General features: G+C 45.6%; 1 protein-coding gene across 2 annotated transcripts; it reads right to left on the bottom strand.

Moving 5' to 3' along the window:
* Nucleotides 1-328: 328 nt before the first annotated feature.
* RPS7 (ribosomal protein S7) lies at nt 329-7,000 on the bottom strand. Of its 2 annotated transcripts, XM_003807418.6 has the most exons (8): nt 6,762-7,000; nt 5,930-6,583; nt 5,596-5,688; nt 5,392-5,463; nt 4,638-4,781; nt 3,494-3,558; nt 1,006-1,156; nt 329-443 (listed from the first exon to the last, which is right to left on the bottom strand). In XM_003807418.6, exons 3-8 carry the CDS (start codon nt 5,668-5,670, stop codon nt 366-368), a joined length of 585 nt encoding a protein of 194 aa, XP_003807466.1. In that variant the 5' UTR covers nt 5,671-5,688; nt 5,930-6,583; nt 6,762-7,000; the 3' UTR covers nt 329-365. The 2 variants fall into 2 exon arrangements, with proteins under 2 accessions (XP_003807466.1, XP_054964281.1); XM_055108306.2 differs by lacking the exon at nt 6,762-7,000 and having other exon boundaries at nt 5,832-5,953.
* Nucleotides 7,001-21,089: the final 14,089 nt, after the last annotated feature.

Genomic DNA, 21,089 nt, shown 5'->3' on the forward strand with positions numbered 1-21,089 from the left:
GTTTCCCAACTTTGTAGATATACTCAAGGCTACTGAGCTGTAAAGTTACAAATGGGTAATATGGTAAATTTTACGTCTATCACAATAAAAAAGTACCTGCTATATTTTTAGTTTGAACCATGCAAAAGTGCCAATATTCAGCCATTTCTGCAGCATCACGTGATGACACTTGCACCCCTGAATACAAGCAGAACCTCACAGGCATCAAGCTTTCTGGCACAGACACCCCTCCTGCTGAAATCCTCTGGCCCACACAGGACGCCACTGATAATGAAGACAGCTGCGCATCCGTGAATTTGGAATTTTGAAAAACATAACTGAAACAGAGTACTGTGAATATATACTTTTTATTTAGTCATTTTTGTTTACAATTGAAACTCTGGGAATTCAAAATTAACATCCTTGCCCGTGAGCTTCTTATAGACACCAGAAAAAGTTTCAACCTACAAGAAAAGAAAGAATTCATCACAAAACTTTGAAATACACACTCAGCTTAAAACCTAATAGTTTTGTGAAATTGTGCCCTGTATGGTTTTTCTCCTCAGCAACTAAGTACTGAGAAGATAAGGAATACACACAGCATGTCCGCAGCAGTCTTCATGACCAGGGACAAGCTCCTCTCCAATGTTGTGGGACAGGACTGTATACCACTGCACTGGGGAAGCCATCAGGGGACCCCAGCAGTCACCCACATGGTTATGTCCCCCCAAGACACTGATCCCATCACCACCCACCCCTAACTCACCAAGAATATACAGCCTAACTAAAAGACCACAGAAAGAGTCTACTTCCAAAAGGTACAGAGAATTTCAAGTGTTCAATTCTTGAAACATCTCCATTTAACACCTGACACATAATCCAAAGGAGAGCAGGCTGAAATGCGGGTAAAAGAACTAGTCCTGAGTTTACTACAGTCATTGCTATGGTGGCGCATGGAGACTGGTTACACTAAAATCCACTCTCACTGTGGCTGAACCTGTCCATGATAAAATGTTGACCTATTACCTTGTGTTCCACATTGTTCTGCTGTGCTTTGTCCAAATGAACCTTTATGAGCCGGCTGCCATCTAGTTTGACGCGGATTCTCTTGCCCACAATTTCGCTTGGGAAGACCAAGTCCTCAAGGATGGCATCGTGCACAGCTGTCAGAGTACGGCTAAAAGAAGAGTTTAAAAGGTAAGCAACCTAGCAATGCCTGCCCTCTGGGCAACTCCAGAGGGCACCTCTTTAAGTCAAAATGAAAATGCAAATCCCAGGTTCCTGAAGTCAAATTAACACTCATTTTCAAATAAGCTTGTTATATTTCACGTACCAAACTAAAGCCTTTGCCTACCTAGAATAGGGTAATAGCTTACTGATTTATTTCAAAAGCTCAGTCAATTTTAAATGTTACTCTGGGATAAACTACAAACTCACCAAGGCAATGAGTGACCATCTCTAGGGAATGTGAGATTAGAGGACTTTTATACATCTTTATTTTCACTTGTATTATTTCTCAACTAAATCACTACAATAACCTTTAACACTGTTGCTCATCTCCAAAACCACCCCCTTCCAATGTCAAGATAATCTTTCTAAAACACGGATATGATCACATCATTTACTTAGCATCACAGAACTGCCAGTGGAATCTTGCTCCTCGTCTGAATATCACTACCAAGTTCAAAACCTACCTACCTGCCACCTAACAAATGAGAAGTTTCAATTAATTGCAAGCTTTTGGGGCAGCTACCATGTACCATGAGACATCAGGAATAAGTCAAGAGACGGTTCTTTGTTTCAGCATTTAGGGAGCTGCCTTACATATGGTTATCTGTCTACGTCTCACCCCATAGTAGCTAACAATAACACTATAGTCTACTCATTTGGATTTCCTATCTGGCAGCGCCCGTATACACAGTTAACATCTTCTGGTGGCTCTCAATTTTACTGCCAACATCTTAATATGTCACAGCCACAAAGGGCAAAAGCCTGAAGAAAGTCCATTTCCCAAAACCCTCATCACCTTTCAGAAAGCAAATCAAGACAAACGGATTATTCACTGCGACTCATTAATTAAGCATATTCTTACAATACTAGGAAAGCACCCAAATACGGAAATTAGATTCCAATGTCATCTACAATCTTTTAAAATGGGGAGCAATGGCACCATAACTCAATCATCACAAACCACAGGGACTGGAGCGCTTTAAAGGAAAAACCCTGCTATACCCAAAAACTGTATCAATTTCAGCATTTCACCTGAGTTAGATAAAGACAGCTCTACTGAATAGGGAAACTAAATCTGAAAGCAGGAAGCAGGATTGGAAAAGTGGTAGAATCACTATGACCTACCAGCTAAGCTTAGTGTGAAGGCTTTCAATGTACAGACTAGGTCCCACTAGAAACACTGAAGCCATTGTCTGAGAAAATTTGGAAAACAGAGGTTTGTACTGAGGGGAACTAAAGCTATGGATTTGAGGGACAGTCCTCTGGGACTGTTCTTACACTCATTTCCTAACTGAGGTTCTCAGAACTGAGTTTCCAAAACCCTCTTTAAGTGTCATGATTTAGAGGAAAAAAATCCTAAATTCTTATGCCACTCTGCCTTTAAAAGTTTTTCAAAGTACTAAGCCATAGAATTCAAGTTCTAGAAAAGCTGGCACCTACCTTTCCACATACCACAGCTCGACACAATAACACATTACCAGACTCCCAACACTGTGTTCTAGCAGTTTTCAGAACAAGACCGAGTTAAAAAAAACATTCTTGGCACTACTAGTACTAGCTGCAATGAGCAAATTATCCCAGCCTTGGATCAGTTTCCTCATCCACTGAGAATAACAATACAAATTATACATGTTATAGGGTACAGGCAACACTAGAATTTTTTTTTTCTTAAACTCATCCCTAGGGAAGAGTCCACAGGGATTTAATAGTTCACATTTGTAAAACAACATACTAATCAGAGACTAACAAAATACCAAAAGATCTAGTTCAAGAAGACAACTACCAATATTTGAGTTTGTGCCAGATAACCTGTAAGTCAATCAAGTTCATAAATCATTTTCCATCAGCATCTTCAACTGCAGTGATATTTTAACCTGTGATGTTATCACCAAAATCCACCTACATTTTTTTACCTCCAATCCACAGCAAAAATAAAAATCAAAGATAAATCCAAGCCCATGTCAACTATGTCTAGCATGCCATATATCACAGAATTAAAGTAATGATTTCCTTCTCATCATTCCTATCCTGTGCACAAATAATCGGAGGAAATCATCTCATCTTGTGACAGCACTGACCTACTAGGCAAACAATGGCTACATGAACACATGTATGTTTTACATCTAGAATTCTAAAACATATCATGTGCAACTATACAGGAAACCAAATGCTGCTACTCAAAAATTCCCACTTGAACATCTGTTTTCATAAACTACAACTTACACAAATTAAGAGTTGTTAATAAGAGGGGTACACACATTTCTGAAACTACTAAAATACTCACCTCCTGGGACGCTTTTGCTTATTTTTTGTACGGCTTTTTCGAGTTGGCTTAGGCAGAATTCTCCTCTATAAGGTAAAAATTATCATGCAACAAAATGAAAAAAGACCTTAAATTGACAAAAAGCTGTAACTGCCATACTGCTTTAAAAGCAAGAAGAATGGCAGGGTAAGTTCAAAGTTCGAGAAGGCTAAACAACTTAGACCAACAACTGACTGAGGAAACCCTTCTATGGAGTTACTTCCTGATTCTTGAATAAATCATTCAGAATCCACAGCCTCTACTAATACGCCAGTGGACAAAATCTCCCAGATACGCCTTTCCCCATGCCTATGACCCAGAATGCTACTTTTATTCCAGATCAATCCTGGCACTTCATTCCCCACAGACTTCAGCTTGCACCAATCCCCCATCCGAACTGTAACAGGTTTCTTCTTTTTTTGAGACGGAGTCTCGCTCTGTCGCCCAGGCTGAAGTTCAGTGGCGGGAATCTCAGCTCACTGCAAGCTCCGCCCCCCGGGTTCACGCCATTCTCCCGCCTCAGCCTCCCGAGTAGCTGGGACTACAGGCACCCGCCACCACGCCCGGCTAATTTTTTGTGTTTTTTAGTACAGACGGGGTTTCACCATGTCAGCCAGGATGGTCTCGATCTCCTGACCTCGTGATCCGCCTGCCTCAGCCTCCCAAAGTGCTGGGATTACAGGGGTGAGCCACAGGGCCCGACCTGTAACAGGTTTCTAAGTTTGATCATCTCTGTAAGCAACCCACTAAACTTGTGGAAATTTAAATATGGGAAATCATTTTCATAACTCAAAACACAGCAGTCTGTCACTTTACAGACTTCTTGTTTCGACTCCTAATTAAAGAACGTACTTTATCTTTCTTTTTAAAACTTATTTTTTCTATTTTTTGTAGACAGGGTCTTACCATGTTGCCCAGGCTGGTCTCTAAAGTGATCTACCCGCCTCCACCTCCCCGTGCTGGGATTACAGGCCTAAGCCACGGCGCTCTGCCTGTACTTTATCTTTCTACCTAATTGGATTCATAAAAGGATTGTTTTCATGACTCCACCTACCAATGCAGTCTAAATACAAGCAATTTTAGCAAATTCACAAACAGAAACGTGCTGCAGCAGTAGAACAGATACCTGAGCGATAAAGACGACATGCTTCCCACTGAACTTTTTCTCCAATTCGCGTACTAGCCGGACTTGGATTTTCTGGAAAGATTTCAGTTGAGGAACGGGAACAAAGATTATGATAGCTTTCCGACCACCACCAACTTCAATTTCCTAAAGAAAAAAACAAAAATCCACTTTGTTAACTGCTTCAGAAAGTAAAAGTAAACGTTGTGGTCAAATTAGAGGATAAGAAGACCTTATCACTAACACCGTAACTGCATTACAAACTAATACTAGTTTTGAGTTAATCATAAATGCACCCTTCGGAAATGTTCTCATCTCTCCCCAACCTTCACATTTCCTTATTCCAGGAAGGGAGACTGTCCAGGCCAGGAGGCCAATCACTGCCACTTCTGCACCCCCACTTGCGGCAACTCCGGGCTAAGTGTAGAGAGAATCTCATCCTGAGCTCCCCACAGCTCTTTGCTGTATCTATAACTAAGTAAGGGCAAATAAGGTCCGAAATGGGCCCAGGCCCTCCCTACTCCACGTTTCTCCACCGCCCGCACTTGGACAGCTTAAGCCGCAGGGTACCTGCAACCCCACTCCCCGCACCTGGGCGGTATCACTCCCAAACAACACGGCCGAACCTGAGTTCAGGTTAGGCGGCCAGGCGGCAAGTCATCATCAACCGTAAGCCAGGTCATCTAACAACCCTCCCAGGCACTGCGCGGGGAGACGCGCCGCAACCTCCCTCCCAGCCGACGGAGCGCCAGCTTACCTTAGCTGCCGTAATATTCAGCTCCCTGAGCTGAGCCTTGAGGTCCGAGTTCATCTCCAGCTCCAGAAGAGCCTAAGAAGCAACGAACAGCAGGACCGACCCTGAGCGCGCGTCCGAGCACCCCGGGCCCAACACACGCGCGGCCGCCTTCCCTCCCGGGCGGGGCGCCTCCCCCCACCCCAGACCCCAGGGAAACCCTCTCACCTGGGAGATGCCGGACTCGAACTCGTCCGGCTTCTCGCCATTGGGCTTCACAATCTTGGCGCTCGAACTGAACATGGCTTTCTCCTGGGAGAACTGAAGGGACAGCGGTCAGCGTTACGCGGCCCGGGCTGCAGGCGCCGCTGGCTCGCCCTCCCGCCCGCACCCCCCGGCCAGGCCCCGCTCGCCCCGCAGAAGCCATCGGAAAGCACAGGGCGGGTAATCGGCTGTATCCCCACCCTGTGAGCAAGGCCCGCCGCTCCAGGGCCTGACTCCAAAAGGCGTTTTCCTCAACCCAGGAAGAAAAGTTCCGTCGGAGAGCAGGCCGCCAACCTACCTTGCCGAGCGCCGGCTTAGGAAGAGACCCAAATCTCGCGAGAGCACGTCAAAATCCGGCGGCCGAAGGGAAGAGGCGGAAACAGCGCGAGGAGGAGGGCGGAAACCGGAACATCACTGAGAAGCGGTAGGAGGCTAGAGAGTCCCAGGAAGCGGCTCTGGGGACGAGTGTCTTGGTAACGCTTTTCCGCCCTAGGATTCGTACTTTGGTGCCGTTTCCGAGCGTTCCGGTACCGGCTCCCAAGGTTCCTGTCTTCATTGCAGGTTGCAGGCGGGAACCGGCCTCGTCCCAGCCCTGGGCCTGGGCGAGAGAAGGAGGCCGAAGAAAACCAACTTCGGCAACCTCCGGAGACAGGACGTTTAAAAAAGGCTAACTTGGCTGGGCGCTGAGGCTCACGCCTGTAATCCCAGCACTTTGGGAGGCCGAGGCAGGAGGATCACTTGAGCTCAGGAACCATCCTGGGCAACATGGCGAGACCCCATGTCTAAAAAAAAAAAAAAAAAAAAAAATTAGCCAGTCATGGTGGCGCGCGCCTGCAGTCCCAGCTACCCCGGAGGCCGACGCGGGAGGATCGCTGGAGCCGAAAGGTCGAGGCTGCCGTGAGCCGAGGTTGCACCACTGCACTCCAGCCTGGGCGACAGCGCAAGACCCTGTCTAAAAATAAATTTTAAAACAATTGTGAGGCCTTCATTCTATGCTAGTACTGTACTAGGTGCTAATTATTAAGTAAAACCGACTGAACTCTTGCCCTCATGGAGCTTACAGTTCAGTGGAGAAGACATTACCTAAAGCAGTATGACTAAATATATAATGACATATTGTAATAACTTACATAACAGTAAAATGAGAGGTTGGGGAGGGATTATTTATGCTTTAAGAAGTCGGGAATCCTGGAACGGAATGACATTAGACTGAGACACGGAAGAGCCGCAGGATCTATCGCTGGGGAAGAGCATTCCAGACAGGGAGGAACTCGTGCCGAATGATCCCGCTGTGGACAGGTAATTTAATCTGAGCTTCGGTTTCCTCTTCTGTCAAATGTCATGCAAGAGTTACTTTCAGCCGTGGTCCAGGCACTGTGAAAAATGCAGAAGCCACACTAGGTGCCCTCTCTCAGGATTCCCAACCACCTTTACCAAGCAGAGATGGTATTCATCCCACATTTTTAATGCTAGATATGCTCCCGCCCGGTGCTTCTCTAATAATGTTTTTTAAAGGGCAAGTGACTATCTCCTTGGAAAATTAAGGATAACTTGAAGTTTCTTCCAGATAGAAAGTAAACTACAGCTGCGTCTACAATCTCATCTGGGCAGTCGTTCTGAGCCCTTTTGTCGAACTAGGTCCATTTCCTTACTCCACATGCACTTTTCGACCTGGCTTTTATCTCTGCTGCTCTATAAAAGTAGTAATCTAAAAGTTCATCCAGTAAAGCTTTTTCTCTGTGAACCTATCACTTGAGAAAAAAAAAAAATTAAAGTTATTTCTGGTTTCCAGTCCTTTGTTGAATAGGAGTGGTGAGCAAGGACATCCGTGCCTTGTTCTCCATCTTAGGGGAAAACCATTCAGTCTTTCACCATTAAGTATAATATTAGCTCTAGGATTTTGCAGATATTTTTAATCAAATTCAGGAAGTTCCCTCTTTCTATTTCTGAGAGGTTTTTTTAAAATCATGGGCCGGGCACGGTGGCTCACGCCTGTAATCCCAGCACTTTGGGAGGCCGAGGCGGGTGGATCACGAGGTCAGAAGATCGAGACCATCCTGGCTAACACGGTGAAACCCCGTCTCTACTAAAAATACAAAAAATTAGCTGGGCGAGGTGGCGGGCGCCTGTAGTCCCAGCTACTCGGGAGGCTGAGGCAGGAGAATGGCGTGAACCGCCGGGGGCGGAGCCTGCAGTGAGCCGAGATCGAGCCATTGCACTCCAGCCTGGGTGACAGCGAGACTCCACCTCAAAAAAAAATAAAAATAAATAAAAAATAAAATAAAATCATGAATGGATGTTGGAGTATGTCAAATGCATTGTTTCTATGAACTAATATGATTATGTGAGTTTTTAGCCTGTTAACGTGCTGTTAATGTACATAAATGCTTTTCCTTTCTAACTCTTTAGCTTTGAGCCTCATGAGATCCTAAGAAATGTGATTTTTAAAACCTAGAACCTGATAGAAGTTGATAGAGGTTGCACATGTATTTTTAATAGGTAGTTTCAGGATCATAATCACAACTTAGAGGATCATTCTACTAATTTTATGTTAGGAAACGCCTACTAATCGTTACATTAGATTTTTTTCCTAGTTTTACTAGTACTAGCTTCTTTATTATTTAACCATACAATAAGTGAGTCGATAATACCAACATGATTGACAACGAACAGAAATATCATCTATGCAATCCACTTACTTTTAGAACACTTTAACTCTTATGTATCATTATGGACATGGGACATTTCAGATTTGCTGTACATCAATCAGTCTCAGCCAATATTCTCCTTTGATCCTCAAATTGTCTCAGTTGTGACCAGGAGGGGCCCCTCTTAGATAAGCAGCCGAGTCTTGTCATTTCCATGAATGTCTGAACATCTTGTTTTCTGGCACAAGATATTCCAGGCTCCTCTTGTAATTTTCTGCCTGAGACATAGAATGAGCCTTTTCTCCTAGAAGTGCTGATACTTTTGTTTTTGTTTTTTTGGAAAAATAGTACTGGAGACCAGAATTTTGGCAGCAGGAAGCATCGTGGGGCTCCTCACAAGCCGTTTCAGCAGACAGAACTTAGAAAGATGGCATTTAAAATAATTTTTTCATAAAAGATACAAGTTCACATTGACATTCTCAATCCACTTCTAACAGAACAATTCCTTCTGAAATCCTCGATTCTATCATAGCATCTCCTTTTCTCCTGTAATAAAAACCTTGCTTCCTAAACACAAAAATACAATTACTTGCTTTATCTGACACTATGAGAAAATACATTCAAAATAACAATGCAGGTGGGCCGCAGTGGCTCACACCTGTAATCCCAGCACTTTGGGATAATTCACCCAGGGTGAGTGGATCACTTGAGGTCAGGAGATAAGCCTGGCCAACACAGGGAAACCCTGTCTCTACTAAAAATACAAAAATTAGCCAGGTGTGGTGCCACACGCCTGTAATCCCAGCTACTCGGGAAGCTGAGGCAGGAGAATCGCTTGAACCTGGGTGACATGAACTCCTGACCTCGTGTGATCTGCCCACCCTGGCATCCCGAAGTGCTCGGATTACAGGCGTGAGCCACCATGCCCAGCCCTTGTTGACTTTTGAATATGTGAAACACTCTGCTTCTGAAAGTCAAAGCCATCTAAGGAGGTCACTCCCTTGAGAAGGCCACACTCCACCGGCCCCTGCCTTCCCTCCTGCACCCAACCTTGCTTTCTGGTTCATGCTTCCTGGGTTTCTTTTTGCTTGAATGTATATTTTCTTACCTCTCCATTCTTACACAAAAGCAGGATTTGATTTTTGCATTTTGTGTTCGCCTAAACATATTTCCTGGAAATCCCTCCATGTCAGTTCAGGAGACCTCCCTCATGCTTTTTCACCACGGCATCGCTCTCCGCTGGGCTGTTAGACCACTTTCCCCCAGCCCGTGTTCTGTGGAGACACTTGGACTGCATCCGAGTCATACTCAACATTTTGAAATTTTAAACAATGCCCCACAAATAAACTTAGGCATATGCGTTAGGATGCTTTTGGAGCAGCCCCTTCGGGATAAATTTCTAGAAGTGGGATCTCAGCCTCAAAAGGTAAAGGCATAAGTAATTTTGTTACGCATTGCCACCTTCCCTTAGAAGAGCGCTGTGCGTCATATGGGAATTCTTGTTTTCCCACAGCATTCCCAACAGAATGTGTCATCATACTTTTTAATTTGTTTCTATCTGACAGGTGAAAAATGAGACCGCAATGTAATTTAATTTGCATTCTCTAATTCAGAGTGAAGTTGGCATCCTTCCATGGGTTTCATATGTTCAAGGACCATTTTAAAGCGTTTTATACGTTTTTGTGTGATTTTTTTCTGCTCATATTTTAACCATTTTTCTTTTTTCTTTTTTTTTTAGGTTGAGAGCAGAATTTTAATAGGCAAAAGAAAGAGAAGAGCTCTCTGCTGCAGACAGGAGTCCTGGAGAAATGGGTTGCCCTCTTTTTTCTTTTTCTTTTTTTGAGACAGTCTCTCACTGTCACCCAGGCTGGAATTCAGTGGCGCATTCGTACCTCGCTGCAGCCTCAACCTCCTAGGCTCAATCGATCCTCCCACCTCAGCCTCCCGAGTAGCTGGGACTATAGATATTTAACCATTTTTCTATTGAGATTTGGTCTTCTCCACCCCCCACCACAGATTTTTGTAATTAGAGGGCACTTTTCCAAACAAATGATTCTTAAGGTACTGCTGTCTCTGAATATTATTTTTATAGAACAAGCATAAGTATAATTGGATCAATCATCTAACCTTTCAGATCCTCAACTTAGTCTTCCGTTAATGAGAGGATTAAATCCATTAGTTAAATGTTCTCTAAGAATCAGTGTGTCTCCAACTTCAGTGTACAAACAGCAGCTCACCCAGGGATCGCAGTGGGACGCAGACGCTGATTCCGCAGTTGTGGACTTGGTGGAGGTGGGCGCTGTGTCAGTCCATCTGGGCCGCTATACAGAGTGCCACAGACAGACTGGCTTACGGACAACAGACGCTCATTTCTCACTCTCTGGAGACTGGAAGCCCAAGATCAAGGTGGCAGAAAATGCCGTGTCTGAAGAGGAACTGTTTCCTTGTTCACAGCCTCTTCTCACTGTGTCCTTGCAGAAGGGCTGAGGGAGCTCTCCAGGGGCCTCCTTCATAAGGGCACTCATGCCATCGTGGGACTCCACTCTCACGACCTCATCACCACCCAAAGACCATCACTTTGGGGGTTAGGATTTAACATGTGCACTTTGGGGGGACACACACATTCAGTCCACAGCAGCTCCAATATGTTGCATTCCTAATTAGCTCACAGGCAATGCTGATGATACTGGTCCAGGGACCACACTTCGAGTAGAAACAAACCAGATAGCCACAAAGAGGAATTAATAGATGTAGCATTAAGGAAGAAAGATTCCTTCCAGTGCCAAGGAAACTCATCACAGTACCTCCAATACCGTGTCATCCTGGAGGGACCACAAGACCCTGGATAGTTGGCCCAGGACAGAATACTGCTGGGGGTTTGGAGGGTGGCAGTTAAAAAGCCAAGATCTGTTTACCTGTTAAAATATATATTATTTTCTTTACTAAAAATATATATTATATATATAATTTCTTCTCTATTATGTAGGATCCTGTGCCTGGAATGTATAATCTGTGCTGCAGAAAGCCTAGAGGTCAGATAGGTGAGGGAGGCCACAGGCTTCAAAGTGATTCTTCCCCTCCGAATCTTAATAACGGAGTGACAGAAGGAAAGTTACTAATGAGTCCTTGCATGTGAGATGAAGTTATGGACCTGTCTGCTTGATCAAGAATTAATGGATTGCATTTAACAGAAGGTCCTTTCTCTCCCCTCCACTTACAGCTGGCAGAGCCTTTATTATTATCATCGTCCGTGGACCAGTGCAAGTGAGATGAATGTGCAAGGCTGTAATGAGAGTGAACTCCTGGGTTAGCACACGCTTCACTGAAGCAAGGTCACAGGCTTGCTCTGTAAAGTCAAGACCACTTTTCCTGTATGGCAGTAAACCATCTCTAGACATGGGCGACCTGTGGGTATATGGAAAGTAATTGCTCATATATTAATATTTAAAATATAGAAATATTTGCACTCTTGATTTTTATCATAAATTGATAATTTGCTTACCTTTGATAGATCTCATCAAAAGAAACACTATTCTTACCATTAATTGTCACAAAATATGTACAGGATGAAAATAACACTGGTTCTTTTCATCCTCTACATGCCCGGATAATTTTTATATTTTTAGTAGAGACAGGGTTTCACCATGTTGGCCAGACTGGTCTCGAACTCCTGCCCTCAGATGATCTGTCTGCCTTGGCCTCCCAAAGTGCTGGGATGACAGGTGTGAGCCACTGCACCTGGCCAGTTATCTCCATTTTTCACAGGAGAGAACAGAATTGGAGCAATGCAGCAGATGCACACAACCAGCAAACGTAGAGCTGGAATCCGAAGTCGATGCCTGTGAACGTCCCAGCTCAGAGAGAGGCGGTGAGCAGGAGAGGACTGGGTGAAAATGGTTCGCACACACACCTTTGTCTTCATCATTTAGTCCTCCAGGGTGTCACATGGACGACGCCACTTGACCTCCACAGCAATTCTGTGGCGTTTGTGCACCAGAAACTTTATCCCTGTTTTGCCAGCGAGGAAACTTAGGTTTGGAACGGGTAGATCACCACACAAAGCCTTACTGTAAAGAGCGCCAGGCCTCAAACTTTTGCTGGCATTGTCCTTCGCAGTTTACTTTAGGGCCTGTCATTTACTGGGGTGAAACACAAAAGTTCCTTGTCCCCGAAAGACTGCAATTAAAGTGCCATTAGCACAGTAATATACCAACCAGTCGTTCCTTGGGCCGCAAGGGGGCATGTCTACTGCTACTCAGTCTCAGTGGGTAAGCTGGAGAGTCCTCCCACAATGAGCAGATTCCGAGGCGGGTGTGTACATGGAAGGACTCACAGGGGTTGGGGAGGCAGCAGTGGCGTTCTGTCTGAGCCTGTTTGTGTTGCTATAAAGGAATACTCGAGGCTGGGTAACTTATGAAGAAAAGAGGTTTATTTGGCTCAAGGTTCTGCAGGCTGTACAAGAAACATGGCGCCAGCATCTGCTTCTGGTGAGGCCCTCAGGGAGCTTCCACTCATGGCAGAAGGGGAAGGGGAGCTGGCATCAGATGGCAAGAGAGGAAGGAAGAGAGGAGTGCGGGAGGTGCCAGGCTCGTTTCAACATCAGCTCTGGCAAAAACTAACAGAGCAAGAACTCACTCCTTCCCGAGGGGACAAGAGGATGGCACCAAGAGGCACATGACCCCAAGACTCCCAGTAGGCTCCACCACCAACACCAGGAATCAGATTTCAACATAAGATTTGGAGGGACCAGGTATCCAATCTATCCATCCACTCCAAGCATCCATTTGATACCCAGAATGCATTATTTCAGCACCCGTATCCATTCAACAAAACTATTTTAAATTATAATCATGTAATAGGAATAATCATCATTTTCCTAATTATTCTTCGGCTTCAAAACCAAAAATTGGCAGGTCATGGTGGCTCACACCTGCACTCCCAGCACTTTGGGAGGCCTCAGGTAGATCACCTAAGGTCAGGAGTTAGAGACCAGCCTGGCCAACATGGCGAAACCCCATCTCTACTAAAAATACAAAAATTAGCTGGGCGTGGTGGCGTGTGCTTGTAATCCCAGCTACTGGGGAGGCTGAGGCAGGAGAATCACTTGAACACGGGAGGTGGAGGTTGCAGTGAGCCGAGATCGCGCCACTGCACGCCAGCCTGGGTGACGAGAGTGAAACTCCATCTCAAAAAAAAAAACCCAACAATTACACTTTTAAAAAACAATAAATTTCTTTCCTTTTTTTTTTTTTTTTTTTTTTCTGAGACAAGATCTCACTCTGTCACCCAGGCTGGAGTACAGTAGTGCAGTCACGGCTCACTGCAGCCTTGGCCTCCCAGGCTTAAGCAATCCTCCCACCTCAGCCTCCCAAGAAGTTGGGACCACAGGCACGCTTGGCTAATTTTTTAATTTTTTTGTAGAGACAGGATCTCACTATGTTGCCCAGGCTGGTCTCAAACTCCTGGCCTCGAGTAATCCTCCTCCGTTGACCTCCCAAAGCATGAGCCAACGTACCTGGCCAAAAAAAATAAATTTCAATTGTATTTTATTTATTTATTTATTTAATATTTTTTTGAGACAGAGTCTTATTCTGTCGCCCAGGCTGGAGTGCAGTGGCCCAATCTCGGCTCCCCGGGTTCTAGCGATTCTTCTGCCTCAGCCTCCTGAGTAGCTGGGACTACACGCCTGCGCCACCATGCCCAGCTAATTTTTGTATTTTTAGTAGAGACAGGTTTTCACCATATTGGCCAGGCTGGTCTCGAAATCCCGCCTCGGCCTCCCAAAGTGCTGGGATTACAGGCGTGAGCCACCACTCCTGGCTAAATTTCAATTTTAAAGACATTATTTGAATTCAGTAAAATGTGTAATATATGAGCTAAAATCCACACTATAACAAAAATATTTCACCTTGCGGTTCCCACCGCCCTATTTCACTGATTCAAATTTTAAGCACAAGTGATCACATAGAATGAAGTGAAGTAAAGCAAGTTCTCCTTGTTTGTCTTTATAGTCATAGTGCTACCACGGTTTACTTCAAACCTGCTGTTTAAATGCAGGAGGTTGCAGTGCCCATGAGTTGGATCAAACTGTGCCTGAAGCTAGCACTCTGCTTCTGAACCAAATAAACTTCTTGTGGCTGAACGAAGACGTGTTGGAACCAAGTGCATAGCTGGGAGCCCTTGGGATTAACTCCCATGTAAGACATGTTTGTTAAAAGATTAGGGATAAAAATGGAATTATACTCATATAATTACAAGAAAGTTTTTTTTCTGGGAAGAGTATTTATCACTGACAGTGTTTAGAATTCCCGGTGCTCAGTTATAATAACAGAGCACCCTGACTTTCAGTCGGCTTGATCGGTCTTTTTTTTTTTTTTTCGAGACGGAGTTTCACTCTCGTTGCCCAGGCTAGAGTGCAACAGCGCGATCTCGGCTCACCACAACCTCCGCCTCCCGGGTTCAAGCGATTCTCCTGCCTCAGCCTCCCGTGTAGCTGGGATTACAGCCACCACACCTGGCTAATTTTGTATTTTTAGTAGAGATGGGGTTTCACCATGTTGCTCAGGATGGTCTCGAACTCCCAACCTCAGGTGAGGCTTGATCACTCTTTTAGGTTCTCTGTGGCTAAGGTGACACCCACACCAGAATGAAGTTCCCCTTCCCCAGCCTCAGGCATCCGTGGCAGGAGGTGAAGGTGTGGGGATTGTTGATAATGGATGGAATGTGAACGAGTTGCATCAGGAAATGCAGGCTGAGCACAGTGGCTCCCGCCTGTAATCCCAGCCCTTTGAGAGGTCAATACGGGAGGATTGCTTGAGGCCAGGAGTTTGATTACAGCCTGAGCAATATAGTGAAACCTTGTCTCTACAAACAATTTTTTTTCTTTTTTTTCAGAGACAGGGTCTCGCTCTGTTGTCTAGACTGGAGTGCAGTAGTGTGATCATAGCTCCCTGTAACCTCAAAACATTTTTTTTTTTTTGAGACAGAGTTTCACTCTTTTTGCCCAGGCTGGAGTGCAGTGGTGTGATCTCAGCTCACTGCAAGCTACACCTCCCAGGTTCAAGCGATTCTCCTGCCTCACCCTCCCAAGTAGCTGAGATTACAAGTGCCTTCCACCAGGCCTGGCTAATTTTTTGTATTTTTAGTAGAGACGGGTTCAACATGTTGGCCAGGATGGTCTCAATCTCTTGACCTCGTGATCCACCCGCCTTGGCCTCCCAAAGTGCTGGGATTACAGGCGTGAGCCACCACACCCGGCCTCAAAACATGTTTTTTTTTTAATGATACAGGAGGCGCACACCTGTAATACCAGCTATTTTGGAGGTTGAGGTGGAAAGATGACTTGAGCCCAGGAGGTTGAGGCTGCAGTGCACTATGATTGCGCCAATGCACTCCAGCCTCGGCGACAGAGCAAGACCCCATCACAACAACAAAAAATGAGAAAATGGACATTTATGGCAAACTACTTCTGCCCCGAGATTTCCTGTGGGTTCTGCGTGATTGGCTCTCAGGGTGTGGGCAGCTAAGGTTCCAAAGTGTACTGTTTAATCCTAGCACAGGACAAATGGCTTGCAGGAGATAAGGCAGAATCTCCTCAGCACATCAGGGTAAGCACCCAGTTATCATGGGCTAGACCCATGGAGAAGAAGCCGTGCTCTGGGAACCCCCCTCCTCCTTCACTAGAGGCAATGAAATGAAGCAGTAGCTCCTGCTCTGACCTTACTGCTCCCAGAGTCCTTGTGGGTACTAGTTCCAGTCTCAGACTAAAAGCCAGAAGATCTGCCATTGGAGTTTCAGTTCCAAAACTAATGTGATGACTTTGGGTAAGTCATAAAACCTCAAAGCTCAGTTTCTTCATCTGTTAAATAAAATCGACATCTGCCCTGCCGGCCTCACAGGGTTGTTTTAAGAAGGAGATGGAATAACAGAAATGAAGGAGGGAGGCCGGCTGCTGCCACAGGGCAGGGACCATCACCCACTGTGGCCTCCAACCTGATGGTGCCTCAGAGTCAGCTGGGGCTGCCCAAACGCAAACCGCCGGGCTCCACCCCCAGGGATTCCCATGCTGAGGTCCGGGTTGAGGTCCAGAATTTCCATGTCTAATGAGTGCCCAGGTGGTGCTTTTGCTGCTGGTCCAAGGACCACACTTTGAAAACCATGACTTAGGTTGAGGAGGACGGGCTCTGGAGGCAGGTTTGAGTCCTGGCTGTACCACTTCCTGTCTACGTGTCTGAGGACAAGTGACTTAATCTTTACATTTCAGCTTTCTCAGCTATAGACAATATGATATTGGGAGTGCAAATTAGTTCAACCATTGCGGAAAGCAGCATAGTGATTCTGCAAAGAACTTAAAACAGAACTACCATGCAACCCAGCAATCCCATGACTGGGTATATACCCAGAGGAATCTAAATCGTTCTACCATAAAGACACATGCAGGTGTATGTTCACCGCAACACTATTCATGATAGCAAAGATGTGGAATCAACATAAATGCCCATCCACAGTAGACTTGACAAAGCAAATGTGGTACATTTACATCGTGGAATACCATGAAGCCATAAAAAAGGAACGAGATCATGTCCTTTGCAGCACCATGGATGGAGGTGGAGGCAAACTAAGGCAGAAACAGAAAACCAAACACCGCGTGTTCTCACTTATACATGGGAGCTCCACAGCGAGAACACAGGGATATTAGGAGGGGAACGGTGGGCAATGGGGCCTACCTAAGGGTGGAGGATGGGAGGAGGGAGAAGATCTGAAAAAATACCCATCGGGTACTAGGCTTATTCCTGGGTGATGAAATTATCTGTACACCCATCCCCCATGACACGAGTTTACTCATGAAACAAACCTGCACATGGACCCTCAAACCTAAAATAAAAGTTAACAAAAAATTTTCCTGACCAACCTCTTCAGGAAGAGGGGCAATCCTCATGTCACAAGCAATGCCAATAAAGAACAGGAACGCCACCTTTTTCAACTCCTGAGAGATGAATCCAACGCCTGACCCTGCATTGCATGCACTCTCGCCCACGTCGGCTCTCATCCCCACACTCCTTGTTCCTGTCACCGGCCTATGCTGTAAACACCCTAGCAGTCACAATCAGTCACTTATCTGTCTTATGGGTCTATTATTTAATTCTCTGTCCTGCAACCGAAGCTCTGCGTTGTCTTACCCATGTTTAGAACAGCTCCGTTCAATGATGAGAGTCACACAAGCCATTTAAACTTTTCTGGTGGTCACATTAGAAAAGTAAAACAGCAACAAATAGTTTTATTATTATTATTAAGATGGAGTCTCACTCTGTCACCCAGGCTGGAGTGCAGTGGGACAATCTCGGCTCACTGTAACCTCCACCTCCTGGGTTCAAACGATTCTCCTGCCTCAGCCTCCCAAGTAGTTGGGATTACAGGCACTCACCACCACACCCGGCTGATTTTTGTATTTTTAGTAGAAATGGGGTTTCACCATGTTGGCCAGGCTCATCTCGAACTCCTGACCTCAGGTGATCCACCCGCCTCAGCCTCCCAAAGTGCTGGGGTTACAGGCATGAGCCACTGTGCCTAGCCACTAATTTTAAATGTATTTCTTTAACCCAATATATTCAAAATATTATCAGTTCAATCTGTAATCAATATACAAAATTAACAATGTGTTTTAAATTTTTTTGGCAGTAATGAATGCCATGTTGGCTTTTATTATTTTTTTTTTTCTAATTTTAAGTTCCAGGATACAAGTGCAGAACATGTAGGTGCTATATAGATAAACATGTGTCATGGTGGTTTGCTGCACCCATCAACCTGTTGTCTAGGTTTTAAGCCCTGAGTGCATTAGCTATTTGTCCTACTGCTCTGCCTCCCCTCGACCCCCACCCCTCTTAAAATTCTTTTTATTTTTCACACTGAGTCTTCAAAGTCCGGTGTGTATCATACAGCACATCTCAATAGCCACATGCAGGCAGGGCGCGGTGGCTCACGCCTCTAATCCCAACACTTTGGGAGGTTGAGGTGGGCATTGGACGATGCAGGTCTGGACAAGTGCCTGGTATATTGTGGGCACAATTCTTGAATGGACCCTGAGAAATAAGCAGAAATGGTTTTGTTATTCCTAATTTACAGAGTATAATAGATAATGGCAATAGTGACTTTTATTTGAGTTTATGTCATGTGTCAGGAATAGGCTATGCATACATTTATTATTTCATCTAAAATCTCATCCTCAAAACAAAAGCCTTTTGCAGTGGGAATTATCACTCCCATTTTTTTTTCAGTAGAGAAAATTAAGTTTCAAAGGAGCTAAGTGACTGAGACCACATATACACTCATCTTCTGATTTCTGATCCAGTGTTTGCTCAGGATAAGAAATGTCCTATATTTCTATGAGCCAGAGATTAAGATAAAAAAAGATTTTCAGGAGTAACCAGTCAATGAAAAGTCAAAATAAGTAGTTTTGGCAGCCGGGCGTGGTGGCTCATGCCTGTAATCCCAACACTTTGGGAGGCCGAGGTGGGCAAATCACTTGAGGTCAGGAGTTTAAGACCAGCCTCACCAACATGGTGAAAACTTGTCTCTAAAAATACAAAAATTAGCTGGGCGTGGTGGCGCATGCCTGTAATCCCAGCTACTCGGGAGGCTGAGGCAGGAGAATCGCTTGAACCCAGGAGGCAGAGGTTGCAGTGAGCCAAGATCATGCCACTGCACTCTAGCCTGGGCGTTGGAGTAGGACCCGGAAAAAAAAGAAAAGAAAATAAAGAAAGAAGAAAAGGAAAGAAAAGAAAGAAAAGAAAGAAAGAAAGGAGAAAGAAAGAACAAAGGAAGAAAAGAAGAAGGAAGGAGGAAGGAGGAAGGAAGGAAGGAAGGAAGAAAGAAGGAAGAGAGAGGGTTTTGGCACTGTGGAAAGTCATGTGGATGATCCTGCAAGCGTCCTCAGGTAATTCCAACCTAGGACTTCTCAGGGAAGATGAGTCCTTGTGATACAGGACCAGCCAGTGGGCACAGAAAAGCAAGCCCTTGGTAGGTCAACCCTCAGATATGCTGACGAGGTGGGGGCAGCTGTCAGGTCATCCTGAGAGCCTTCCCGGGCATCTCTGGGCTTCCTCAGATATCTACACAAGGGTAGGATGATCAGTCATAAATGGACTTTAGGGACAGCTGTGTGTGTCTTTTTATTTTAAAATAAGAATCTGTCTTGAAGTGCAATAGGTAGGAATGAGGAATGAAAGCTATGGCCAATTTAAATTAGGAAAGCTGAAATGTTTAAAATTGATGTTCTTTGGCCAGGCACAGTGGCTAATGCCTGTTATCCTAGCACTTTGGGAGGCTGAGGCAGGCGGATCACTTGAGGTCAGGAGTTCGCAACCAGCCGGGCCAACATGGTGAAACTCTGTTTCTACTAAAAATACATAAAAATTAGCCAGGCGTGATGGCGGGCGCCTGTAATCCCAGCTACTTGGGAGGCTGAGGCAGGAGAAATGCTTGAACCCGGGAGGTGGAGGTTGCAGTGAGCCCCAATCGTGCATCGTGCCACTGCACTCCAGCCTGGGCGACACAGCAAGACTCTGTTTAAAAAAAAAAAAAAAAAAAAGATGTTCTACGATTTCACAGAGGAACACAACTGACCACGCCAATGTACGTGTCGCTTTTGCCTGGGCCGTTCCTGGGCCGTTCCTTCTTCCTAGAATGTCCTGCTTCTTTCTCTTTGTCTAACTCATGTGAATGAACTTTTTAAAAAATTAGTATCCTTCAAAACTGTATTTGCTCAGGCGTTCTGATGTGAGGCCCTCCTGACTCTCCAGGTGCGGGTGCTTCTCTGCTCTGTGTCTCTCTCCTCCAACAGCTTGTTCTGCCTGCGCACTATTTGCTGATGTGTTATCTCCGGGGATTCTCGACTTTCTCACCTTCATCCCCAGGGCCTGACAAAATACATGGCAGGTGTGCAAAAGGCTTGTTAGAAGACCTTAAGAAAATTAAAGAAAAGTGGTTTAAAAATAATTCGAATAACAATGTTTGCCAATGGAGACTTTTTTTTTTTTTTTGAGACGGAATCACGCTCTGTCGCCCAGATGCAACCTCCACCTCTCGAGTTCGAGCGCCTCTCCTGCTTCAGCCTCCTGAGTAGCTGGGATTACAGGCGCAGGCGACCACGCCCGGCTAATTTTTGTATTTTTAGTACAGACAGGGTTTCATCATATTGGCCAGGATGGTCTCGATCTCCTGACCTGGTGATCCACCCGCCTTGGCCTCCCAAAGTGCTGAGATTACAGGCGTAAGCCACCACGCCCCTCCAACCCATGGAGACTTTTAAAATTACTTGATTTGCTTACAGAGCAAAAGGTCAAATGGGGAGAATTCTAAAAGTTACCTTCTCAACTCAGTTTTCTCCCGGGTCGTGGTGCTTGAGGCACTGGATATCCCCTGGTTAAACACCCACGTGCAGTGGAGCAGGGAGGGGACGCGCCCCTTCGGGGGTGGGCGCCCAAGGCAAGGGGAGGAATGCGGCTTCCACGGCCTCCCCTCTCGCCCTCCTTTGTGCTTATTCTAATTCATGAATTCTAACATCTTTCTGCCCACTAAAAAATGTGCATTCATTCATCTGGCCACAGCCCTTACTGTAGATCCGCATCCCTGGAGCTCTCGAGGAGCCACGGCTACCGCACGTGGGTGCCGGGCGCCAGGGGGTTCAAGGGCTTCCCGCGGTGGCCCGAGCACGCCGGGGCGTGGCCCCCGAACTGCGGCCTGGGGGCGGGGAGAGAAGGGGCCCAACATGGTCCATCTCCACCTTCCTCTGCCGGGCCCAGGGCTTCAGCC

The sequence above is a fragment of the Pan paniscus genome, chromosome 12 (genome assembly GCF_029289425.2).
Source record: "Pan paniscus chromosome 12, NHGRI_mPanPan1-v2.0_pri, whole genome shotgun sequence".
Lineage (NCBI taxonomy): Eukaryota > Metazoa > Chordata > Mammalia > Primates > Hominidae > Pan > Pan paniscus.

Excerpts from the sequence above, each read along its gene's own strand:
- RPS7 (XM_003807418.6), bottom strand. The coding sequence starts at position 5,670 with ATGTTCAGTTCGAGCGCCAAGATTGTGAAGCCCAATGGCGAGAAGCCG. Across the intron at positions 1,157-3,493 it reads AAGCAAAAGCGTCCCAGGAG|CCGTACTCTGACAGCTGTGC; the intron begins GTGAGTATTTTA and ends CTCTTCTTTTAG. Across the intron at positions 444-1,005 it reads AGAACAATGTGGAACACAAG|GTTGAAACTTTTTCTGGTGT; the intron begins GTAATAGGTCAA and ends CTTTTCTTGTAG.